We start from the raw sequence: 21,434 nt of genomic DNA, 5'->3' as shown, positions 1-21,434 counted from the left end.
CTCCACCACACTCCTTGGTAGCAAATTTCACTGCCGAACAGCTCTTACTGTCAGGAGGTTCTTCCTAATGTTGAGGTAGAATCTTCTTTCTTGTAGTTTGAATCCATTGCTCCGTGTCCGCTTCTCTGGAGCAGCAGAAAACAACCTTTCTCCCTCCTCTATATGAGATCCTTTTATATATTTGAACATGGCTATCATATCACCCCTTAACCTTCTCTTCTCCAGGTTAAACAAACCCAGCTCCCTAAGCTGTTCCTCATAAGGCATCATTTCCAGGCCTTTGGCCATTTTGGTTGCCCTCCTCTGGACACGTTCTAGCTTGTCAGTATCCTTCTTGAACTGTGGTGCCCAGAACTGGACACAGTACTCCAGGTGAGGTCTGACCAGAGCAGAATACAGTGGTACTATTACTTCCCTAAATCTAGATGCTATACTCCTCTTGATGCAGCCCAGAATTGCATTGGCTTTTTTAGCTGCTGCATCACACTGCTGACTCATGTCAAGTTTGTGGTCTACCAAGACTCCTAGCTGTAACTGGAGAGGCAACTGAGCTGCAATCTCTCCCCAGCTTTATGGATATTCCTAGCACATTATGATGACAATGAACCCAAACAAGCACGTACTAGAAAGTGGCACAGAAAGACATTGAAATCCCAAGCAATTGGCCATAGGTCCCACAGGGAAAATGCACCTCACCACGTGTGGGTCTCTTCTCTCAAGTAACTAAGACGTTTAACCTAGGCATGCTTATTTCCTCCTCCCTCACAGTGCATCTTCCTTGTGTGTCATGCCTTTTTACATTGTAAGCCTAATGGCAGGGAGGGCTGTGTTTTTTTATATGAATTGTGAGTTTCCTTGGGACCCCTTTATGGCTAAAGAGCAAGGTGAAAAATAGCCTCAAAATAAAAACACTTTTCTACCATCAAGCATGTTTGTCAACAGCATAGCAGTCCTCAGCACTCCTATTGTTGTGTTGCAGCATTTAGAAATGGAGGTGATTTTAATGCATTAGTTCCTTTTAACGTTTTGTATTTTTCTACCTACCTGCTTCTTGGGAGAAAAGCAATGACAAACCTAGACAGCATCTTAAAAAGCAGAGACATCACCTTGCCTACAAAGGTCTGTATAGTTAAAGCTGTGGTTTTCCCAGTAGTGATGTATGGAAGTGAGAGCTGGACCATAAAGAAGGCTGATCGCTGAAGAATTGATGCTTTTGAATTATGGTGCTGGAGGAGACTCTTGAGAGTCCCATGGACTGCAAGAAGATCCAACCGATCCATTCTGAAGGAAATCAGCCCTGAGTGCTCACTGGAAGGACAGATCCTGAAGCTGAGGCTCCAATACTTTGGCCACCTCATGAGAAGAGAAGAATCCTTGGAAAAGACCCTGATATTGGGAAAGATGGAGGGCACTAGGAGAAGGGGACGACAGAGGACCAGATAAGGTTGGACAGTGTTCTCGAAGCTACGAACATGAGTTTGACCAAACTGCGGGAGGCAGTGCAAGACAGGAGTGCCTGGCGTGTTATGGTCCATGGGGTCATGAAGAGTCGGACACGACTAAACAACTAAACAACAACAACAATTTTTCTACCTTTTCTACCTCGTTTTTTTTTTACTATATATTTTAATGTAACAACATATTTTGGTTGATGTCGTTTCTTTAAATATTGTATTAGCGTGTATATTCTTTTCTGCAGTTGTTACAACCATATGGTAATAGAATCATAGAGATGGAAGGACCCCTGAGGGTCATCTAGTCCAACCCCCTGCAATGCAGGAGTCCTGCCCACAGCCATCCCTGGGTGGGCTCGAACCACCAACCTTCCGGTTAACAGCGAGATTGACTGACCCATTGTGCCACCTGAGGACTATAAGCAACAATAAAAGTAAGCTTTTAGCAAGCTCTTCTTGGCACCACATTCTGCCCATAACTTAACCCGGTCGTTTATGCCCAAAACTTTCTTGAAGCTGCTGAATCATTTCCTTCCTCCAGCAACAGCTGCTTGCACACAGCCATTCAGAGATTAAGGGGGACAAAGCTGACCTCCTTTGCCAGTGACTCAATGTTCAGATCACACACAGGCACAGCACACAATAGGTAGATTCTGAGAAATGGGAGATTAACATCTAATGCGCTGGCTGGAAGCTGCCATGATGCCATGTCTACAGAACGCTGGAAAAACATCCATGAAAATGAACAGGATTGTGAAACTGTTTATATATACCTTCCTTCTCTCCACCCTTTTATTTCTGCTTGTTTACAAGGAAGAGGAACTCTTGTGTGTTTAGTTTATAACTAAATATACCCATGTGGAGGGCTGGGATTACTGGAATTTGTCAATTACCTCACAAAGCAGCAGGTCGATGATGTGGAAGACCATATAAAGAGGGAATTTTGCTGTGAACAGTGTGAGGAACCATTGGGATGCATACATGTGTGCTTCAAGGCTGATGTCCAGGAAGTGGTTGTAGAGGTCAGGAATGTACTCCTAAAACAGAAGAAAAAGACCAACGTTTGTCCCAAATAGCAATAAATAAAGAACACAGTCACCTTCTTATCTGCAAGAAGCTGTTTAAGATGGAAGCACACAACGGACTCCTAATGCACCCATTAACGTAATTTAGGACATTTAGGTCTCCTGAACATTAATGCCCCTAGGCAGCAACTGGCTTCAACAAACACCCATTCTGGTGCTTTAATGGTGGCAGCAGGGGAGGGGCAAGACCCGGTGTGTCACCCCCCCTATGACCCCAATGACCTGCTGAAGGGCCAAGATGCCGAAGGGTAGCCAGCTGCTGAAGGCTACTGCAAATGACCTGGCAAGGAACTTTTCACTTGTGCGGCATTCTAGAAACATGGGGATTCAGGCATGTGAGCCTGCTCAAACCGTAAAGTGCTAATCAGAGCCCCTGCCACGAATTCCTTCATCACTGGAGATGTGGTAGGTGGACACATGGGGGGGGGGGAACGCTACTCCACTGTGGGACAGCCTCCTATGTGGGCTTCCCTACCCCAGCTGCATCTCCAGCAGCTTTCAGATGTGGAGCAAACAAATTCTTTTTCTAAAGGGTCAATCAGATGGCTGCTGGCAAAATGTAGACAAGTCTGTTACCTATGGGGTAACTATAGTAAAAAATAAAATCACAGCCCCCCCCTTTTTTTAGCAAAAACAGCTGTCAAGGGGATCTTTTTTACTGTTTCTTATTACTCTTTTTGGTGACTAATATTTTTGCAGATAAAGTCACTCAGATTCGGAGGGAGTTAGACTCCACTGTGGGAGCAGGGCCAGGGCAGGAGAGTGCTAGAGCCCTGTCTAGTCATGTTTCATGGGATCAATTTCAATCTGTTACCTCCGAGGATGTGGACAGGCTGCTTGGACGAGTGAAACCAACCACCTGTCTCCTTGACCGTTGCCCATCCTGGCTAATAAAAGCGAGCCGGGAAGGGCTGGGCGATGGGCTCCGTGGGGTGGTAAATGCTTCCCTCTATGAGGGAGCCTTCCCAGCCCCGCTGAAAGAGGCGGTCATTAAACCGCTTCTTAAAAAACCATCTTTAGATGCGGCTAATATGGCCAACTATCGCCCAGTCTCAAATCTTCCATTCTTGGGCAAGGTGATTGAGCGAGTGGTTGCTGAACAACTCCAGGCACGCCTGGAAGAAGTGGACCATTTGGATCCCTTCCAGTCAGGGTTCAGGCCTCATCATGGGACTGAAACTGCCTTGGTTGCACTGGTTGATGATCTCCGGCAGGCTAGGGACAAAGGTGAGAGCTGTTTCCTAGTCCTGCTGGATCTCTCAGCGGCTTTTGACACCATCGACCATAACATCCTTCTGGACCGTCTAGAGGGGTTGGGAGCTGGGGGCACTGTTATACAGTGGTTCCGCTCCTTCCTCCTGGGCCGTGTTCAGAAAGTGGTGGTGGGGGATGAGTGTTCAGACCCCTGGGCTCTCACTTGTGGGGTGCCTCAGGGCTCTGTCCTCTCCCCCATGCATTTTAACATCTACATGCAGCCGCTGGGAGAGATCATCAGGGGGTTTGGGCTGGGTGTTCATCAGTATGCGGAAGATACCCAGCTCTACCTCTCTTTCAAATCAGAACCAGTGAAGGCAGTGAAGGTCCTGTGTGAGTGCCTGGGGGCGGTTGGAGGATGGATGGTGGCTAACAGATTGAGGTTGAATCCTGACAAGACAGAAGTACTGTTCGTGGGGGACAGGAGGCGGGCAGGTGTGGAGGTTTCCCTGGTTCTGAATGGGGTAACTGTGCCCCTGAAGGACCAGGTGCGCAGCCTGGGAGTCATTTTGGACTCACAGCTGTCCATGGAGGTGCAGGTCAATTCTGTGTCCAGGGCAGCTGTCTATCAGCTCCATCTGGTACGCAGGCTGAGACCCTACCTGCCTGTAGGAGCAGGGTCTAAATATTAACCGATTTGTCCCAAATTTGAAATTTGACTATGTTTATACCATACGCCTGATATAAGATCAAGGGAGGAAACATTTTCCAAAAAAAGTTTTTTATGACCCACCCTACTGTCCATGGAGGTGCAGGTCAATTCTGTGTCCAGGGCAGCTGTCTATCAGCTCCATCTGGTACGCAGGCTGAGACCCTACCTGCCTGCAGACTGTCTAGCCAGAGTGGTGCATGCTCTAGTTATCTCCCGCTTGGACTACTGCAATGCGCTCTATGTGGGGCTACCCTTGAAGGTGACTCGGAAACTACAACTAATCCAGAATGCGGCAGCTAGACTGGTGACTGGGAGCGGCCGCCAAGACCACATAACACCGGTCTTGAAAGATCTACATTGGCTCCCAGTACATTTCCGAGCACAATTCAAAGTGTTGGTGCTGACCTTTAAAGCCCTAAATGGCCTCGGTCCAGTATACCTGAAGGAGCGTCTCCACCTCCATCATTCTGCCTGGACACTGAGGTCCAGCACCGAGGGCCTTCTGGCGGTTCCCTCGTTGCGAGAAGCCAAGTTGCAGGGAACTAGGCAGAGGGCCTTCTCGGTGGTGGCTCCTGCCCTGTGGAACACCCTCCCAACAGATGTCAAAGAGTAAAACAACTACCAGACTTTTAGAAGACATCTGAAGGCAGCCCTGTTCAGGAAGGCTTTTAATGTTTAATAGATTATTGTGTTTTATTTTTCTGTTGGAAGCCGTCCAGAGTGGCTGGGGAAACCCAGCCAGATGGGCGGGGTATAAATAATAAATTATTATTATCATTATTATTATGGTCTTTGCCTAACAGACAATACAAATCTGACTGACTTTCACTTAATGAATTATTGGGCCATTGTATCTATTATTATTATTATTATTATTATTATTATTATTATTATTATTATTATTATTATATTCCACTGCTTCTCTTCTATTGTTATTCATTCATTCATTCAATATTACACTATATTTAGGGTGTGGCTAGAACAACAATTCAAAAAGAAAAACAAAAGAAACTAAAAGGGAGAGAGAAAAGGCATGCTGTTCCAGGGCTGGGGGAAGCTGTGCTGCACTCCAGATGTTGCTGGACTCCAACTCCCAGCATGGTTCAGGAGGCAGGGATGATGGGAGCTGGAGTCCAGCAATGAGGATCACAGGAGCCACCCCACTCTCCCTGCCACTGTGCTGCTACACAAGCTGTTGCGATGATCACAGGAAGAGGAAAATAGCTAGGAGAAGAATGGGGCACAGCTTGTCACATGATTAAAGGCCATGTGGCCACACCGCAGCCAGGCCACCACTCTTAGCATCATCTCTGGAGTTCACCTTGCAAAGAGCATCACTGTCTCGGATGAAACCCCACCCCCTTTGAAATCTTGGTCTCCGGGGACAGCCAGCACCCCTTACCTGCATGAGTCGCTCCAACTGATAAAACTTGCAGTGTAAATCTTCAAAATTCTGTTTGAAAAGCTCCCTGAGTCCGTAGTCAAACATGATTTTGACCAGAACACTAAACGCCTGTTCTTCAGGCATCTGTCAAAGACAAAGAACAAAACCAGCTGTCATTTTTAAAAGGGGGTGGGGAGCTAAACATGATAATCTAACTTCTTCCTTCAGTCTTTCCTACTAGTATGTTCTAGTTACAGGTAGGTAGCCGTGTTGGTCTGAGTCGAGGCAAAATAAAATAATTCCTTCAGTAGCACCTTAAAGACCAACTAAGTTTTTATTTTGGTATGAGCTTTCGTGTGCATGCACACTTCTTCAGATACATTTGAAAAACCAAATGTCTTTAAGGTGCTACTGAAGGAATTTTTTTATTCTACTAGTATGTTGATTGTTGAGAGAACCACCTTACTTTATTGGCAGCCAAACGTGGGCCACATTCACACCCTATTTTTAAAGCACTATATCTAGGGGTTGCCATATTTCAAAAAGTGAAAATCCAGACACAAAAGTTGCTAAACTTTTTTTGCCAAATCTCAAAAAAGAAAGAAAGAAAAGAAAAGAAAAGGAATTTTTAAGGAAAATTTCCAAAATCTACACTTCCAACATGGAAGTCTGGATTTTCCTGGACATTAAAGCTATTCTACCCAGGCGCTGCTGGGAAATTTCGGACGCATAGCAGTCCTAACTATACCACCTTAAACATCCATTCTGGGAGCTACAGCCTGTTAGGGATGTCGAGAGCTATTAGAAGACCCCCATTTTTCTCACAGGGCTAAGGTTCCCAGAATAGTTTAACAATCAAGCCCTCTTCCCAGGGAACTCTGAGAATTGTAGCTCTGGAATGAAGGTTTTCCTTCACCACTTCTCACCACCTTTAGCAAAACACAGCTTCCAAAATTATTTTGAGGAAGCCACGACTGTTTAAAAGTGGTAACGGCGTGCTTTAAATGTACGGTGTGAATGTGGCCCTACTCTACTCCCACGAGGAAAAGGTAGGAGATTATTGCTCATTCTTTCTGCCACCAATGAACCTTAAAGCACCACAAGTTGTGTGAGAATATGACAGCAAGGGCAGGTTTAGCAGCAGTTCAGCAGAAAATGAAGGGTAAAGCTGATGGCGTCGTATCTACTCATAGGAACATAAGACTGAGTCAGGCCAAAGGGGGACCACCTAGCCAGCCTCCTGTTCTCACAGTGGCCAGGCAGATGCCCCAATAGGAAGGCCGCAAGCAGGACCTGAGCACAAGAGCCACTCTCTTCACGTGGAATTCCCAGCATCTGGTATTCTGCCTCCAACAGCGGAGGTGGAGCATAGCAATCATGGCTAGAAGCCATTGGTAGCCTTACCCACACCATGCCAGTCTTAAGCGGGTATCCTTGCCCAGGGCATTCTGGAAAAGTCTGCCATCTTCCCTTGCTCAAAAACTCACCCGGGGAATAAAGCTCCTGTTTTCCCACAGTAATGAAGGTTCATGTTCTGGGCCAGGTCAACTGGTCAACTTTTACTAGTTGAGGGGGGAATAGGTAAAAAAAAAGTAAAGGACCCCTGGACAGTTAAGTCCAGTCAAAGGCGACTCTGGGGTTGTGGCGCTCATCTCGCTTTCAGACCGAGGGAGCCTGTGTTTGTCCACAGACACCTTTCCAGGTCACGTGGCCAGCAGAACTAAACTGCTTCTGGCGTAATGGAATATTGTGATGGACGTGAGAGCACATGGAAACACCATTTACCTTCCTACCACAGCGATGCCTATTTTATCTACTTGTACTGACATGCTTTCAAACTGCTAGGTTGGCAGAAACTGGGACAAAGCAAAGGGAGCTCACCCGGTGATGCGGATTTGAACTGCCAACCTTCCAAATCAGGAGCCCAAAAGGCTCAGTGGTTTAGACCACAGCGCCAAACCGTGTCCCTACTGAGGGGGAAATAAAACTGTTGCAAGAGGGAGTTTGTGGTGCTTTTGAAGAATGCACCAGGAAGGCTCATGCACATGAACAAGGGCCCAGGAAAGGCACCCATTTTGAATGACATTTTCAGCTTCTGCTGCTCTGCAGGCTTCCCTCTCGTAAAGACAAGCAGGTATCACAATTCAAAGGCTTGCATCTCTGGGCTGGGATTTAAGCTCTTAAAAACCCACCACAATCTTCCAAAAGCAACCTCAGAAGCAATTCTAAGATCCAATTTAGGCACAATTTCACCTTTATTTCTGATGGATTGCGCAGCTAGTGCCTGCTTTGCCTGTGGCAAGGCGAAGAACTGCTAAATTCATTATTCTGCAAGGTCTCAAGTTTTCAGTGAATATTGGGAGCTGCTGTTCAATTACAACAAAACCACCCTTATGACTGGTGTTCAAAATATCTTTCTACAACTTTCTTGTGTCATGGGGGGGGGGCGGAAATACATTCCCCTCAAACTGACAGGAAGTCTGGTTTTCAGAGAAACACCAAGTCTCTTTCTATTTAGTATGAGAAGATGGTACAGCACAGCCATAATTCAAATAAGATGAAGGGTTGGGGGGGGATATTAAAAAAAAGAAAGGAAAAGGAGCCTGCCATGGATCAGAACAACAAATGGGCCTGGAAGCTCTGCAGAGTGTCATTCAGTAACTGACAGCAGAGATAGCTAGTTTGAGGAAGCGGGGGGAGAGCAGAAAAAGAAAACCAACAACATGAATGTGGTTTAAAAATAACTTTTAGCAGCAGAAAGGGAATGAAGGGTGTCAGAGAGAAGTAACTGCAAAAAAAATGCTCAGCATTTCTGCATAAGCAACTGCTGGAGTGGGGTGGACAGCCAGGGAAATGAAGCAAGACAGGGCAGGCATCCCTGGTGGTATTCTGAGTTGGCTGTTTCCAAGAAGCAAGAGAAAACTTGCAAGGAGACAACTCCTTTTGAATAGATTGTCCAAGATTTCCCCGTGGTGGACTCCTCACAGACCTGTTGGCCCCTCAAAGGCCCACATAACCTTTGAGGTTAACCTTAGTCAGAGGCCACTGGTGAGATGTGGAAATCAGACCACCCAGCCAGAATAAACCTGTGGCCCAGAGCCCAAGCTGGTCCAGGTGGACTTCGAACTGAGCAGCCTGGTAACCTGACTTGACTCTCTGACTGACAAAAGCAGGAGAAGAGAATGCCACCCACCTTCCTGGTAAATGCACAGGATTTATGAAACTTGGACCTGTACCAAAATGCTGCATTGTGGAGTGCTTGTGCCCAGGGTGCCAACCAGCCAGCCATGCCCTTTGCCAGGATACTCCATTTAAACACCAACAGATTTCCTGACTGCCCATCCTACTGTCAGGGACTGGGCAGAGGAGGGGGAGGAATAGTGGATACCGCCTCCTCAGCCTGAATCTTCCAGAGAAGAGGAAGACAGTATAGATTTACAACAGTGGGTTGCAGGAGGTCACAGCTCAGAGGCTGCAGAAGGGAGAAGCTGGGAAATATTGGGAGAGGAACAGGAAGCAGCAGCAGCAGCAGCCCCAGGAGAGAGGCAGCTGACAGACTCAGTATCTTTAGAAAGCATTCCAGACCCCCCCCTCCCAGAACCCGGTGGGCATTGAAAGTAGGAGAACAGAAAGCTCAGAGGAAGAAAGCACAGATCAGCCAATGTAGGGATGACGTATAATGGGAGAGCTGGAGGGGGGGGGTTCACTCGGAGCAACGTCATTACTACAAGAGGCAGCTTTTCTAAGCCTCTCTCTGTGAATATTGAATAAAAGACTTGGTAAGAACTAACTGCACCCTAACTCTGCACCCAAGTTCACTATTAGCATGTATGAAGAATGAAAAAAAATTCAGTTCTGTAACATCTCTGGAAGAGACGGCATCCATGTATGGAGCAACTGTTTCTGGATGTGAGGAAGTTTTGGGATCTTCACAAAGGATCCACCTGCATTACTGCTCAATAACACAAAGAACAACAAGAAACCAACAGGCAGCCTGGATGGAGTTTGGATTTGTTAACAACCTGATCCAACAGAGCTCTTCTGTCTGTTCTTACATATAAATTATATGTACAATTAATTACATATACATATAAATTATAGGATAAAATATTGTCCTGGTTTTGATGATATAAAAATCACTAGACCTGCAGTGATTCATTGCTACCGTGTTTCTCATAAAATAAGACACCGTCTTATATTTCCCCCCCCTCAAAAACCCCCACGGTGGCTTATTTTCGGGGGATGTCTTTTTTTTTCCAAGCGGGAGCTGGCAACAGCGCGCTGCGCCGAGCCCCGACCCAGCGGGACCCGGGGAGCAGAAAATAAAAACGGCAAGGCTGCCCTCCGATTTGCCCTCCCCATTTGCGTGCTGCTGAGGAGCAGAACACCGTGATCCAGGGAGCACGGCCATGTTGGCGGAGCAGGAAGCAGCCGCGGAGGCGGCTGTGAGAGAAGCAGCGGCGGAGGGCCCGGCAAGAGGAGGCTGCACGGGAGCCGCTTCGGGGAGCGCAGCACGAAGAGCCTGGTGAGAGGCAGCTGCGGCTGCAGGTGAAGCCCGTGATCTCTGTGGGCAAGCGCTCTGAGCACTGCGGCGGTGGTGAAGTGGTACCCGATCAGCCCGCCTCTCAGCTGATCGTCGGGAAGCCCCCGCCCCCGCAAAACACAGTGAGGCGGCTGCAGGGGAAGCGCCGAGAGCGCCCAGGAACGTGGCTACAGCGACAGTGATCCCAGCAGCTGTGGAGGTGGTTGTGGGCACGCGCCCAGCGCCAAAGCACGGTGGCGACGGCCACTGCGAGTGGCATGAAAAGAAGGCTGCCAGCAAGCACGCTGTTGCCTCTTGTTGGCTCTTCCGAAGGCGCTTAAACGCCTTCCTTTCCTTGCCAGACCTGCCCCCCCCCACTATGGCTTATTTTTGGGGTATGTCTTATATTTAATCAACTTGTGAAAAGCCTGCCATGTCTTATTTTGTAGGTGCGACTTATTTTATGAGAAACACGGTAGTTGCTGCAACCTTTGGTGTGTGGGCACGCAAGCAGGCTTTAATGTATGTTTCAGCAAACAGCATCAAAATCGATTTAGACATTTAAAAGGGAGAAAGGGAACAAAGGGTGACATTACATTCAAGGAAACCAATACAAGACACAGAACAACCAATACAAGACACAGAACACAGAATTCCAAGCCAGGGTCTCCTAAATACGCATGCACATTTGCCCATCCTCCTGCCAGGTTCAAAGTGCTCACAGATTCTGGTGAATTAAACAGGTCTCGGGCAGGGAGGGAGGCGGGGAGGGCATGCTGCAAAGGGAGATTGGATTATGCCCGAGTGCCGCAGAGTAGCAAAGAGGAACTCTCTCACGTAGCAAAGAGGAACTCACATGTAGAAGCAGCACAGCAGCAAGGAATGACTGGCCCTGGCAGTAGCCAATCTCTTCATCGTAAACAGAATAGGCCTGGAAGAAGAATCAGAAAACGGTCAAGACTTCAACAACACAAGATGCCCCACCTGAATGATTGATTGCTTGCATTTATAGCCTGCATTCCCTCCAAGGAGCTCATAGTTCTCCTCCCCACTTTATCCCCACAACAACCCTTTGAGGTAGGTTAGGTTGAGAGGAAGTGGTTGGCTCAAGAGAACCTAGTGTGCTTCATGGCCGAGTGCAGGAGGCAGTGGAAGACAGGAGTGCCTGGCGTGCTCTGGTCCATGGGGTCACGAAGAGTCGGACACGACTAAACAACTAAACAACAACAAATCATATCACCCCTTAACCTTCTCTTCTCCAGGCTAAACATACCCAGCTCCCTAAGCCATTCCTCATAAGGCATCGTTTCCAGGCCTTTGAAAACGACTTGAATTGATATTCAAGTCTTTGATTTGAATATCAATTATTCACAAGGAGTGGATAGGAAGCTGCTTGCTCCAGTCCCTGGGCCGCGTCCCATGCAGAGCTCATCCTTTTTAATGGTGAGCTTTGTCAGAGAGCTTAGGAGGTGGCCAGGAAGCCAAGCTGCTTTCCCAGGCCAAACAGTCTCTGGAGGAGGAGCAGGCGGAAATGGCAGCTTTCTAAATGCCAGGTTCAAAGAGGTCAAGCAAGGTAAAGGGATCAAACCAGAGTGCAGACATTTTTTATTTCAACCTGCTAATTTCCTCCTGCATCTTAATGAGTGACTTGAATGTGTTTGTGGCTTGCCTTATAATGCAAATGAGCTGAACAATTTTCCAGAGTGTTAGAGAGGAGCAAAGATCCTTTTACTGAGACTTCCTTTGCTCTTTGCCACACAAAAAGAAATACAGCAGCCGCTCCAGTTGATGCAAGGAGCCCAGAAGATCTGGGAATGCCCTTTGAGGCAAAAGGCTGATTAGCTCAGGCATCCACCAGCACAAACCTACCTACCTTGTGCCCTCTGGATAATTCTGGACTACAATTCCAGTAAGGCTGAATTAGCAGGCGCAACCGGCAATATGTTTCAACAACCTTTTTGCAGTTTCAAGTATTTTTGTTATTGCTGTTTAGTCGTGCCCAACTCCTCGTGACCCCATGGACCATAGCACGCCAGGCACTCCTGTCTTCCACTGCCTCCCGCAATTTGGTCAAACTCATGTTTGTAGCTTTGAGAACACTGTCCAACCATCTCGTCCTCTGTTGACCCTTTCTCCTAGTGCCCTCCATCTTTCCCAACATCAGGGTCTTTCCCAGGGAGTCTTCTCTTCTCATGAGGTGGCCCAAAGCATTGGAGCCTCAGCTTCAGGATCTGTCCTTCCAGTGAGCACTCAGGGCTGATTTCCTTCAGAATGGATAGGTTTGATCTTCTTGCAGTCCATGGGACTCTCAAGAGTCTCCTCCAGCACCATAATTCAAAAGCATCAATTCTTCAGTGATCAGCCTTCTTATTTATTTACTAGTGTAATTCAGCCTGTTGAATAAACGGGCGCTAGAACATCCCGGGGTTCGGAGAAGCGCTTGCTCAGCGCTTCTCCGAACCCCGGGACCTGTCCTTGTTGTCGGCGGCAGGCAGACAGGAACAAAGGAGGAGAAAGCAGCCCTTTCTCCTCCTTCCTTCCTCTCCCCCAGCCGCCGATAAGAAGGAGACACCCCGGGGTTCGGAGAAGCGCTTGCGCAGCGCTTCTCCGAACCCCGGGACCTGTCCTTGTTGTCGGCGGCAGGGGCACAGGAACGAAGGAAGAGAAAGCAGCCCTTACATTTCTCCTTGTTAAAATTCATCTTGTTTGTTTTGGCCCAGTTGTCTAATCTGTTCAGGTCATTTGGAAGTGTGATCCTGTCCTCTGGGGTATTAGCCACCCCTCCCAATTTGGTGTCGTCTGCAAACTTGCTCAGGATGCCCTCAAGCCCATCATCCAAGTCATTGATAAAGATGTTGAATAAGACTGGGCCCAAGACAGAACCCTGTGGCACCCCACTAGTCACTACTCTCCAGGATGAGGAGGAGTGTAATGCAGGAGGCTGGGGTAGAGGGCCCTTGGGGTCCCAACCCCATAATTCTATTATCAAACACTACCATCTCACACTTGGAGGTGTTTTCACAACGGAGAACCCAGGGCTAACCTGGCCTAAGCACATTTATTCCCACAAGGAAGCCCCACCATAATGGTCCACAAATGAGCCAAGATAGCATCCCGGTCAGGGTTACCTTGCATATTTTGTACAGGGAGTCCTGGCCATCGCCCCCAGTGTCCTTGAAGTAGTCATGGGCAGGGAACGTCCGGTTGATGTCACGTGTAATGGCACTGTCCTGGGGAGACTCCTGCAAGGCCAAGGAAGGAGAGAGAAATTGGGGGAGACCATTAAGCCCCACAATTATGGGTGTGGTTGCAGCTACAAAAAGACGCTGGGGGGAGGGGGGCAGGAGGTGAGGGCAGCAAATGGCTCATGCAACCCACAAATGTTCCTATTTCTCTCAGGGAGAGAGTGCAGTGGTAAGTAGTAGCAAGCATGAATCAGAGAGAGTATTTTCCCATTGAAAAGTGAGAGGGCACTTATAAGAGAAAGGCACTGTCAGTTCACACTCTCATTAAGATTCTTCATTTCCACATGAAAATCCAGCGCAGAGGAGAATCTACAGGAGGGAAAGGGTGACCTTAGCATTAGTAGGAGCCAAAGGGGAGAAAATAAAAACTCAAGGTGCCAGATTCAAACCCCCTCCCTTTTCTGGGTACTATTCCAGGCTACTCAAGCACCAGCTACTGAGGTTTCCTGGTCCTGCTTAGTATTGAGATTTATGCAGACTACTCAATGGAACCAGTTGTGGGAGATGGGGAGGAAAAAATAATCACCTTCCCTTGCAGAGTCAGAGTGCCACATTTAAATCGATAAAAGAAAACAGACTCTCACTTCCTGTGCCTAATTTATGGAAGGTTAACCAAGTTTTTTAGGGACCCAGGTGGCGCTGTGGGTTAAACCACTGAGCCTAGGGCTTGCTGATCAGAAGGTCAGCGGTTCGAATCCCTGTGACGGGGTGAGCTCCCGTTGCTTGGTCCCAGCTCCTGCCAACCTAGCAGTTCGAAAGCACGTCAAAATGCAAGTAGATAAATAGGAACCGCTACAGCGGGAAGGTAAACGGCGTTTCCGTGTGCTGCTCTGGTTTGCCAGAAGCGGCTTTGTCATGCTGGCCACATGACCTGGAAGCTATACGCCGGCTCCCTCGGCCAATAATGCGAGATGAGCGCGCAACCCCAGAGTCGGTCACAACTGGACCTAATGGTTAGGGGTCCCTTTACCTTTTAACCAAGTTTCTTACCTCTTTCACTCAGGAAGTTGTAGGAACATAGGAGGGTGCCATACACTGAGTCAGATCATAGATCCATCTGGCTCAGTACTGTCAACATGGCTTGCAGAGTTTCAGGCAGGGGTCTCCCTCAGTCAGGGACTGCAATGGAGATGCTCTACCACTGAGCTATCTCACCTCCCTCCCACTCCCCAGAGAGCATCCCACCAGTAATTATTATCACTATTTATTAGATTTGTATACCGCCCTTCATCTGTCGATCTCAGAGTGGTTCACACACCTTGTAGATTTTATACCATCCAACCACCTGTTAGGTTGCACGGTGAGCAGCTTCCATCATCAGCTCTGCATGGATTCACACAGAGGCTCTAGTGCAGACTCTCGAAGCCCAAAGCACAGCAACATTCTCCAAGTTCTGAGCCTGAGAGATGATGGGCGGTGACTACTTTGCACAAGCCGCCTGTCCTCCTTCTCCAATGGGCTCAGCTTGCACTTGCAGGCAGAGTTGTGGCCATTTCATTGAACTCAAAACTGCACTGGCCATAGCTACAAGAACCACAATGCATTGCAGAATTCTGACCAGAAAAAAAACTCCCTACTTACTTTTTGTTCAAATGAAGCTTCTAGTCTTCAAGGTTGCAGAAACAACATAGGCAACCTTTGGTAAAATAACAGACCAGGAGGGAGGCGAGCAGGATTTCTGCTGCTGGGTTGTGTCAGCATGGGAAGCTTATACCTGCCTAAACTGTTTGCCCCTCTAGACTAGTGATGTTTACTCTGATTGGCAATAGCTCTCCAGGCAGCAAGAGAATTTCCCCATCGTTTATTACCTGACCCTTTTAGCTGGAAATGCAGGCAGCTGAATCAGGGATGTTTGCACTTGCACTGCTCTTCAGAATTCCCCCCCCCCCAAAAAAAACCCTATAAGAAGAAAAATGAATTCTGCAAAAAAATTCTGTGCAGACCTGCCCATCTGGTCCTGAACTTATTTACTTAAGTGTGCTTACAAGTCTCCTGCTTGATGGGAAATTTGAACATGGTGGAAACCCGCACCCCCAAGCATTATGCCTCCCTGGCCTTGCCAAATTAAAAACCAAACAGTATTTGTGGACTTTCCGATACCCTGCTCTCAATTAACACCCTAACCGTGCAATTACTGTGTATCTGAGTCTTTAAGGTAGAGTTTGCTTGAAGCACAGAACCAAGTAAGCAAACGCTTGCAAAAGGACAACCACAATTATTGTCAACAATTTCCTATCCCCAAAGGGTTACTTTAAGCAGCAGTGAATTGTGGTAGCTTTCCAATGGTACTGGCAGGCGGGGGCACAGAAAACCCCTCTAGAAAAAAGGGGCAATACTATTAAGTGAGACACCAACCCATTCAGGGGGGTGAGTTTGAGATGACTGGGTTGCTGCAATTTATTTATTTATTTCATTTATATCCCATTTTTCCCTCCATGGAGCACAAAGTGGCATACACAGTTTCTCCCCCTCTCCATTTACCCCCCCCCCCCCGCAACCCTGTGAGATAGGTTAGGCGGAAAGAGGCAGTGACCACCCCCAAGGTCACCCAGTGAGCTTCATGGCTGAGCATGGGGCTTGAATCCTGGTCTCCCAGGTCCTAGTCTGGCACTGCAACCACTACACAACACTGGGCCTTTGGTGTTAAACGCAAGAGTGCCATGCTTCTCTCTCCTAAATGTGTAGTGGCACCAAGACTTGGCCGAAGGATTTTGGAACCACTACCCTGTTACTGGAACATTCTGTTTAGGGACAGAAAGGAAGGGGGGTGGGAAATGTACGGAAATGATAACATTTTAAAATGTGTGTTGTGTTTTCAACCAGGACTTGGTGGTACAAAGAGAATGCAGTCACAGCTATTGTGTAAGCCCTTTCTCCAGCTCCTATTTTTATAACCTTCTGTGAGAAATGGATGGCTGGGTCATTTCTCAGGCTTCTGGGGTGGGGGTGGGGGCAGGGGGGCAAGGCAAAGGGAAGCCCTTGGAAGTGTGTGCACACACCCTGGAATTGAAAACAGATGGCGATAAATGGCAGGAAGGGGGCAGGAATGGCAAAGGTGGCAGAGCAGAGCATTCTCCGCTGTGAGAATGGAGGGCAGCTGGCACCGGAGCCATCTCAGCAGTTTTCCAGGCACAGCCAGGCTCAGAAAGGGGGGGGGTTAGAGGCTAAGAGAAGAGGGAGGGCCTAAGATGCATGTTATAATGCCAAATTATCTGAAACTGTCTGCACGTGCATTCAAATAAGAGAGGAAAATCTTCAAACAATCATTCTCGACACACATTTTCTTCAACAGTTCCTATTCTTTGGCTATGCTATGACAAAGTAAAGGATCAGAACAGGCCACCTGTATGGAAGGCAAAACTGAGAGAGCATGTCTAGCTTGCAATCACTCTGGGGGCTTTGTGACAGAAACTGGGGGCCTAAAGCAGGCATCCCCAAACTGGGGCCTTCCAGATGTTTTGGCCTACAACTCCCATGATCCCTAGCTAACAGGACCAGTGGTTGGGGAAGACGTGAATTGTAGTCAAAAACATCTGGAGGACCGAAGTTTGGGGATGCCTGGCCTAAACTGTTGAGAGCCTGCGCGGTGCTGTGGCTAGAGTGCCAGACTGTGATCTGGGCAACCAGAGTTCAAATCCCCACACTTGGCCATGAAGCTCCCTGGGTGTGACCCTGGGGGCTAGTCATGCGCTCTCAGTCTAACCCACCTCACAGGGTTGTTGTGAGCATTAATAATGTGGGGAGTGGGGTGCCACCTTGCACTCAGAGGAAAGGCAGGGTATAAGTCAAATAAATGAATGGTTAATGAAGCCTTAAATATGTCTTATGGGGAGGAGGGAGGGCAAGGAAAGTCCGTGGGATTCAGGGGTGGGAAGGAGCACAGAGCAGAACTGAGTTCTTCCCTACTCAGGAGAATACTTGGGCCCTTTAAACCTTTGAGGACAGCAGCTTTGTAAGGATCCCCATTCCTTTTTGGAACAGCAGCCACCCAGATATCAGCGCAAGACTGGCTTCACAGACGAGAATGTGCATTCACCCAAAGTCACTGCAACACAGTGTGGTGGCCATGCATATTAGCTTAGAAGATCATAAGCAGCCAACGTGGCACTTTCCAGATGATAACTGAGCCGCATCCTTTGGAGGGCACCACATTGGCTACCTCTGTCTTGCTTTTTAATTTTGGAAAGGGATAATAAATAATAATAATAATAATAATAATAATAATAATAATAATAATAATAATTTATTTATACCCAGCCCATCTGGCTGGGTTTCCCCAGCCACACTGGGCGGCTTCCAACAAAATATTAAAAATACAATAAAACAACATCAAACATTAAAAACTTCCCTAAACAGGGCTGCCTTCAGATGTCTTCTAAAAGTCAGATAGTTGTTTATTTCCTTGACATTTCATAAATATATTTAAAATAAATCCATGGAGAATGCAGGTGGGCTTGCTAATATCCAAGCAATGATGGCTAAATGAAACCTCCATGTTAAAGTGCTAGCATATCACTGGCTACCATATACCATATGGTCAAGGATGAAGGAGGATGAAGATAAAGGGAGTTGGAGTCCAGCAACATCTGATACTGTAGTCATGCCAATGCTTAATGATTGGGTTTACCATCCACGTGCCAATGGAGGGGAAGGGCACTTTGTTATGGCTACTCCGACTTTAAAACTAAATCCCATGGAGAATCTTAAAGGCGGACTGGGCTTGTGGTGGGGGAAATGCTTCCTGGGAACTTGTCCTGCACACAACCCTAGTGAAAATGAAAGCGGCTCAAAAGCACTGCCATGAATGGAGCATGCTCAAGAGAACCTCCCCTCCTCTGCTGGTGTCGGAAGGCTTCAAAAATTTGTGCTGTATACAACATTAAAGTCCCACATCAAATATAACTGATATGTAAAAAGGACTTTATGATCTGAAAATAGAGACAAGATATGTACTTTTGTAACCCAAGAAAATCTTTAATTAAAGCAAATTAATGGCAAAAAAAAATATCTGCTGGCTTCCATGTCAAGGACTAAATGGGGAGTGCTTTGGTTGTGGGATCTGTTGGGGGCATCACTGTATATTTCTCCTTCTGAATTGCTGTTATCCCCTTGGGAAGGGATGGGGAGGGGAGGGGAAACTGAATCAATCAAATGTCTATCTCTTCATTCTGCCTTGGAGTGAGCAGCTGCACTGATAACTACTGTGTTTCTCCAAAAATAAGATATTATATTTATTTATATTTATTTTTCCTCAAAAAAAAATAAAATTTATATTTATTTTTCCTCAAAAAAAACAACCACTATGATTTATTTTCAGGGGGTGTCTTATTTTTCCTCCTCCTCCTCCTGCCGTGGCCGGCATTGCTGCTGCGCCTATCACTATGTCTTATTTTCGGGGTATGGCTTATATTCCTTGAATGCTTAAAAATCCTGCTATGGCTTATTTTATGGCTACGTCTTATTTTCGGAGAAACAGGGTGTGTACACCTGGGAATTTTTTTCAAAAAGATTTGCATCTTGCAAAGCTCATTCTCCCTCATCACCAAAAATTGTTTATAGGAAATTCAGGATTCCTGAGCAAACAAACATTTGTTATTACAGTACTCATCCTTTTGTCCAAGTTCCACGGATTACCTTGAACCCAAGTCCAATTGAGATCAAGTGAGAATGACTGACCAGCCGCACTACAATAAGCCTCCAGTGTGGCATCGTTTCAGGCCAAATATGGCAATAAATCCGATTCTAAAAATAAGAGTGAATCCCCAAGTGATCCCCAGCTGCACTCGTTTCCTTTTAGGGATCAAGTTTCCCACAGGAAAATCATAAATAGGCACTTGGGGTGTGTGTGTGTGTGTGTGTGTGTGTGTGTGTGTGCTCACTGGAAGGACAGATCGTGAAGCTGAGGCTCCAATACTTTGGCCACCTCATGAGAAGAGAAGAATCCTTGGAAAAGACCCTGATGTTGGGAAAGATTGAGGGCACTAGGAGAAGGGGATGACAGAGGACAAGATGGTTGGACAGTGTTCTCGAAGCTACGAACATGAGTTTGACCAAATTGCGGGAGGCAGTGCAAGACAGGAGTGCCTGGCGTGCTATGGTCCATGGCAGGGGTGTCAAACTCAAATTCATAGGGGGCCGCATCAGCAGTTTGGTCACCCTCAAAGGGCCGGTTGTATCTGTAGGACTATGTGTCCACTCTTTATTATCATAAATTATTGTCACTGCATTCAATTATTACTGTTTTTTGTAATAGTGTAAGTAATAACTAGCTCTGAAAGCAGAAACATAGTCAGAATAATGGCAAGTAGATATTCAAATGTACAATTATTGTACAATTTATTGAAAAATGATTTTTGGTAACTGCACTGGGTGGTGGAGGCTCGCTAGGGTTTCATGCAGGACCTTTGCAGAGCTGCTAGTACCTGGAGATGCTGGGGTCCTTCTGCATGCAGGACAGATGTTCTGCCAGTGAGCCACCACCCTTCACCAAAGGGACTGGCTGAGGTTGACTCACTGGAGCTGCTCTCCTGGTTCCGGGGTTTAAGGGCCAGAAGTATAAAGCAGCATCCTATGTTTCTGAGGAGAGGGAGAGGGAGAGGGAGGGGAGGGAGGAAGGGAAGAAGAAAAGAGGGAGTGGGAGGGAGAAAGGAAGGAAGGAAAGAGGGGAGAGAAAGAAGAGTAGGAAATAAGGAAGGGAATAAAGAAGGAAAGAAAAAGAAAGAGGGAGAGAAGACGGAAAGGGAGAAAGAAGGAAGGAAGTAGAGGGAAAGAAAGAATAAGAATGAGGGAGAGGAAGAAAGATGGGAAGGACGGAAGGAAGGAAGAAAGAAAAGAGGGAGCAGGAGGGAGAGAGGAAGGAAAGAGGTCCCGCTGCTGGGTCCTGCTGGCTGGGGCGCTCGGCGGGCCACATGACAAGGTCTGGCGGGCCGGATTTGGCCCCCGGGCCTTGTGTTTGACACCCATGGTCCATGGGGTCACGAAGAGTCGGACACGACTAAACGACTAAACAACAACAACATATATATATATATATATATATATATATATATATATATATATATATACACATACACATATACACACACACACACACACACACACACACACACACACACACACACACACTACAATCACATGTGGATCTAGTGCAGCTTTGACAGAAACTGCCCAGACTGTTTTTTTGCCTGAGGCAAAAACATGGTAGGCAAAAACTTCTTCCTGAACATACGAGAAAGAAAATGGGTGGGGGTGAGGGAAAAGAATGAATACACCCCCACACCCCCAAATAGCTTATCCTGCAATGCAAACAGGCACAAAGTCAGGACCCCACAAAAGGGGGCAAATACAAGGGTGTTTGTTTTAAATGAGAACCAGCATTTTCAAATCAAGGGTACGTACAGGGAAAGGGACACTGAGGAGAGTCTCTGTATGCAAAAATGAAAGCTGACACAAAAATCCATTGCAACCATTTCCTAGAATGGCATGCTTCTAGGATGAATATACTGTATGCTGAGAACCCTTTTCCCAAAGCCATCACACCACCACTGGCTCAGACTGGCTCAGACTCCACAAATACATCTAGTCACACTTCTTTGAAGCCTCCAAAATAAAAGGCTGTGCCCTGGGTGCCTTGTCATTAATATGGGAATGCTTTAAAAAGGCCTTTAAAAATGCTGCATGGACAAGATGCCAAGAGGATAGGTAAACAAAATTTTGGTGAAACTGTCACTCAACTCATCAGGTGTGCGCAAATAGAATACCTGGGTTCAGCACAGGAGGATCAAAGCCAAGTCACCCTCCCTAAGCCTTGTCCAAGGGTGGGCAGAATGTAGGCCTGA

General features: G+C 47.1%; 1 protein-coding gene across 3 annotated transcripts in view; it reads right to left on the bottom strand.

Annotated features, from left to right (window-relative positions):
* RABGAP1 (RAB GTPase activating protein 1) overlaps nucleotides 1-21,434 on the bottom strand; it is a 101,575-nt gene that overhangs the window by 14,852 nt on the left and 65,289 nt on the right. For all 3 annotated transcript variants that reach the window (XM_060270299.1, XM_060270300.1, XM_060270301.1), the window contains 4 exons: nucleotides 13,480-13,593; nucleotides 11,208-11,282; nucleotides 5,848-5,973; nucleotides 2,348-2,491 (listed from right to left, as the gene is read on the bottom strand). In XM_060270299.1, the coding sequence (XP_060126282.1) occupies nucleotides 2,348-2,491; nucleotides 5,848-5,973; nucleotides 11,208-11,282; nucleotides 13,480-13,593 (459 nt within the window). The remainder of the gene's footprint in view (nucleotides 1-2,347; nucleotides 2,492-5,847; nucleotides 5,974-11,207; nucleotides 11,283-13,479; nucleotides 13,594-21,434) is intronic.

This window comes from Zootoca vivipara, chromosome Z, assembly GCF_963506605.1.
Source record: "Zootoca vivipara chromosome Z, rZooViv1.1, whole genome shotgun sequence".
NCBI lineage: Eukaryota > Metazoa > Chordata > Lepidosauria > Squamata > Lacertidae > Zootoca > Zootoca vivipara.
The sequence above is the reverse complement of the archived record's forward strand: the minus strand, read 5'-3'. Positions and strand labels throughout refer to the sequence as shown.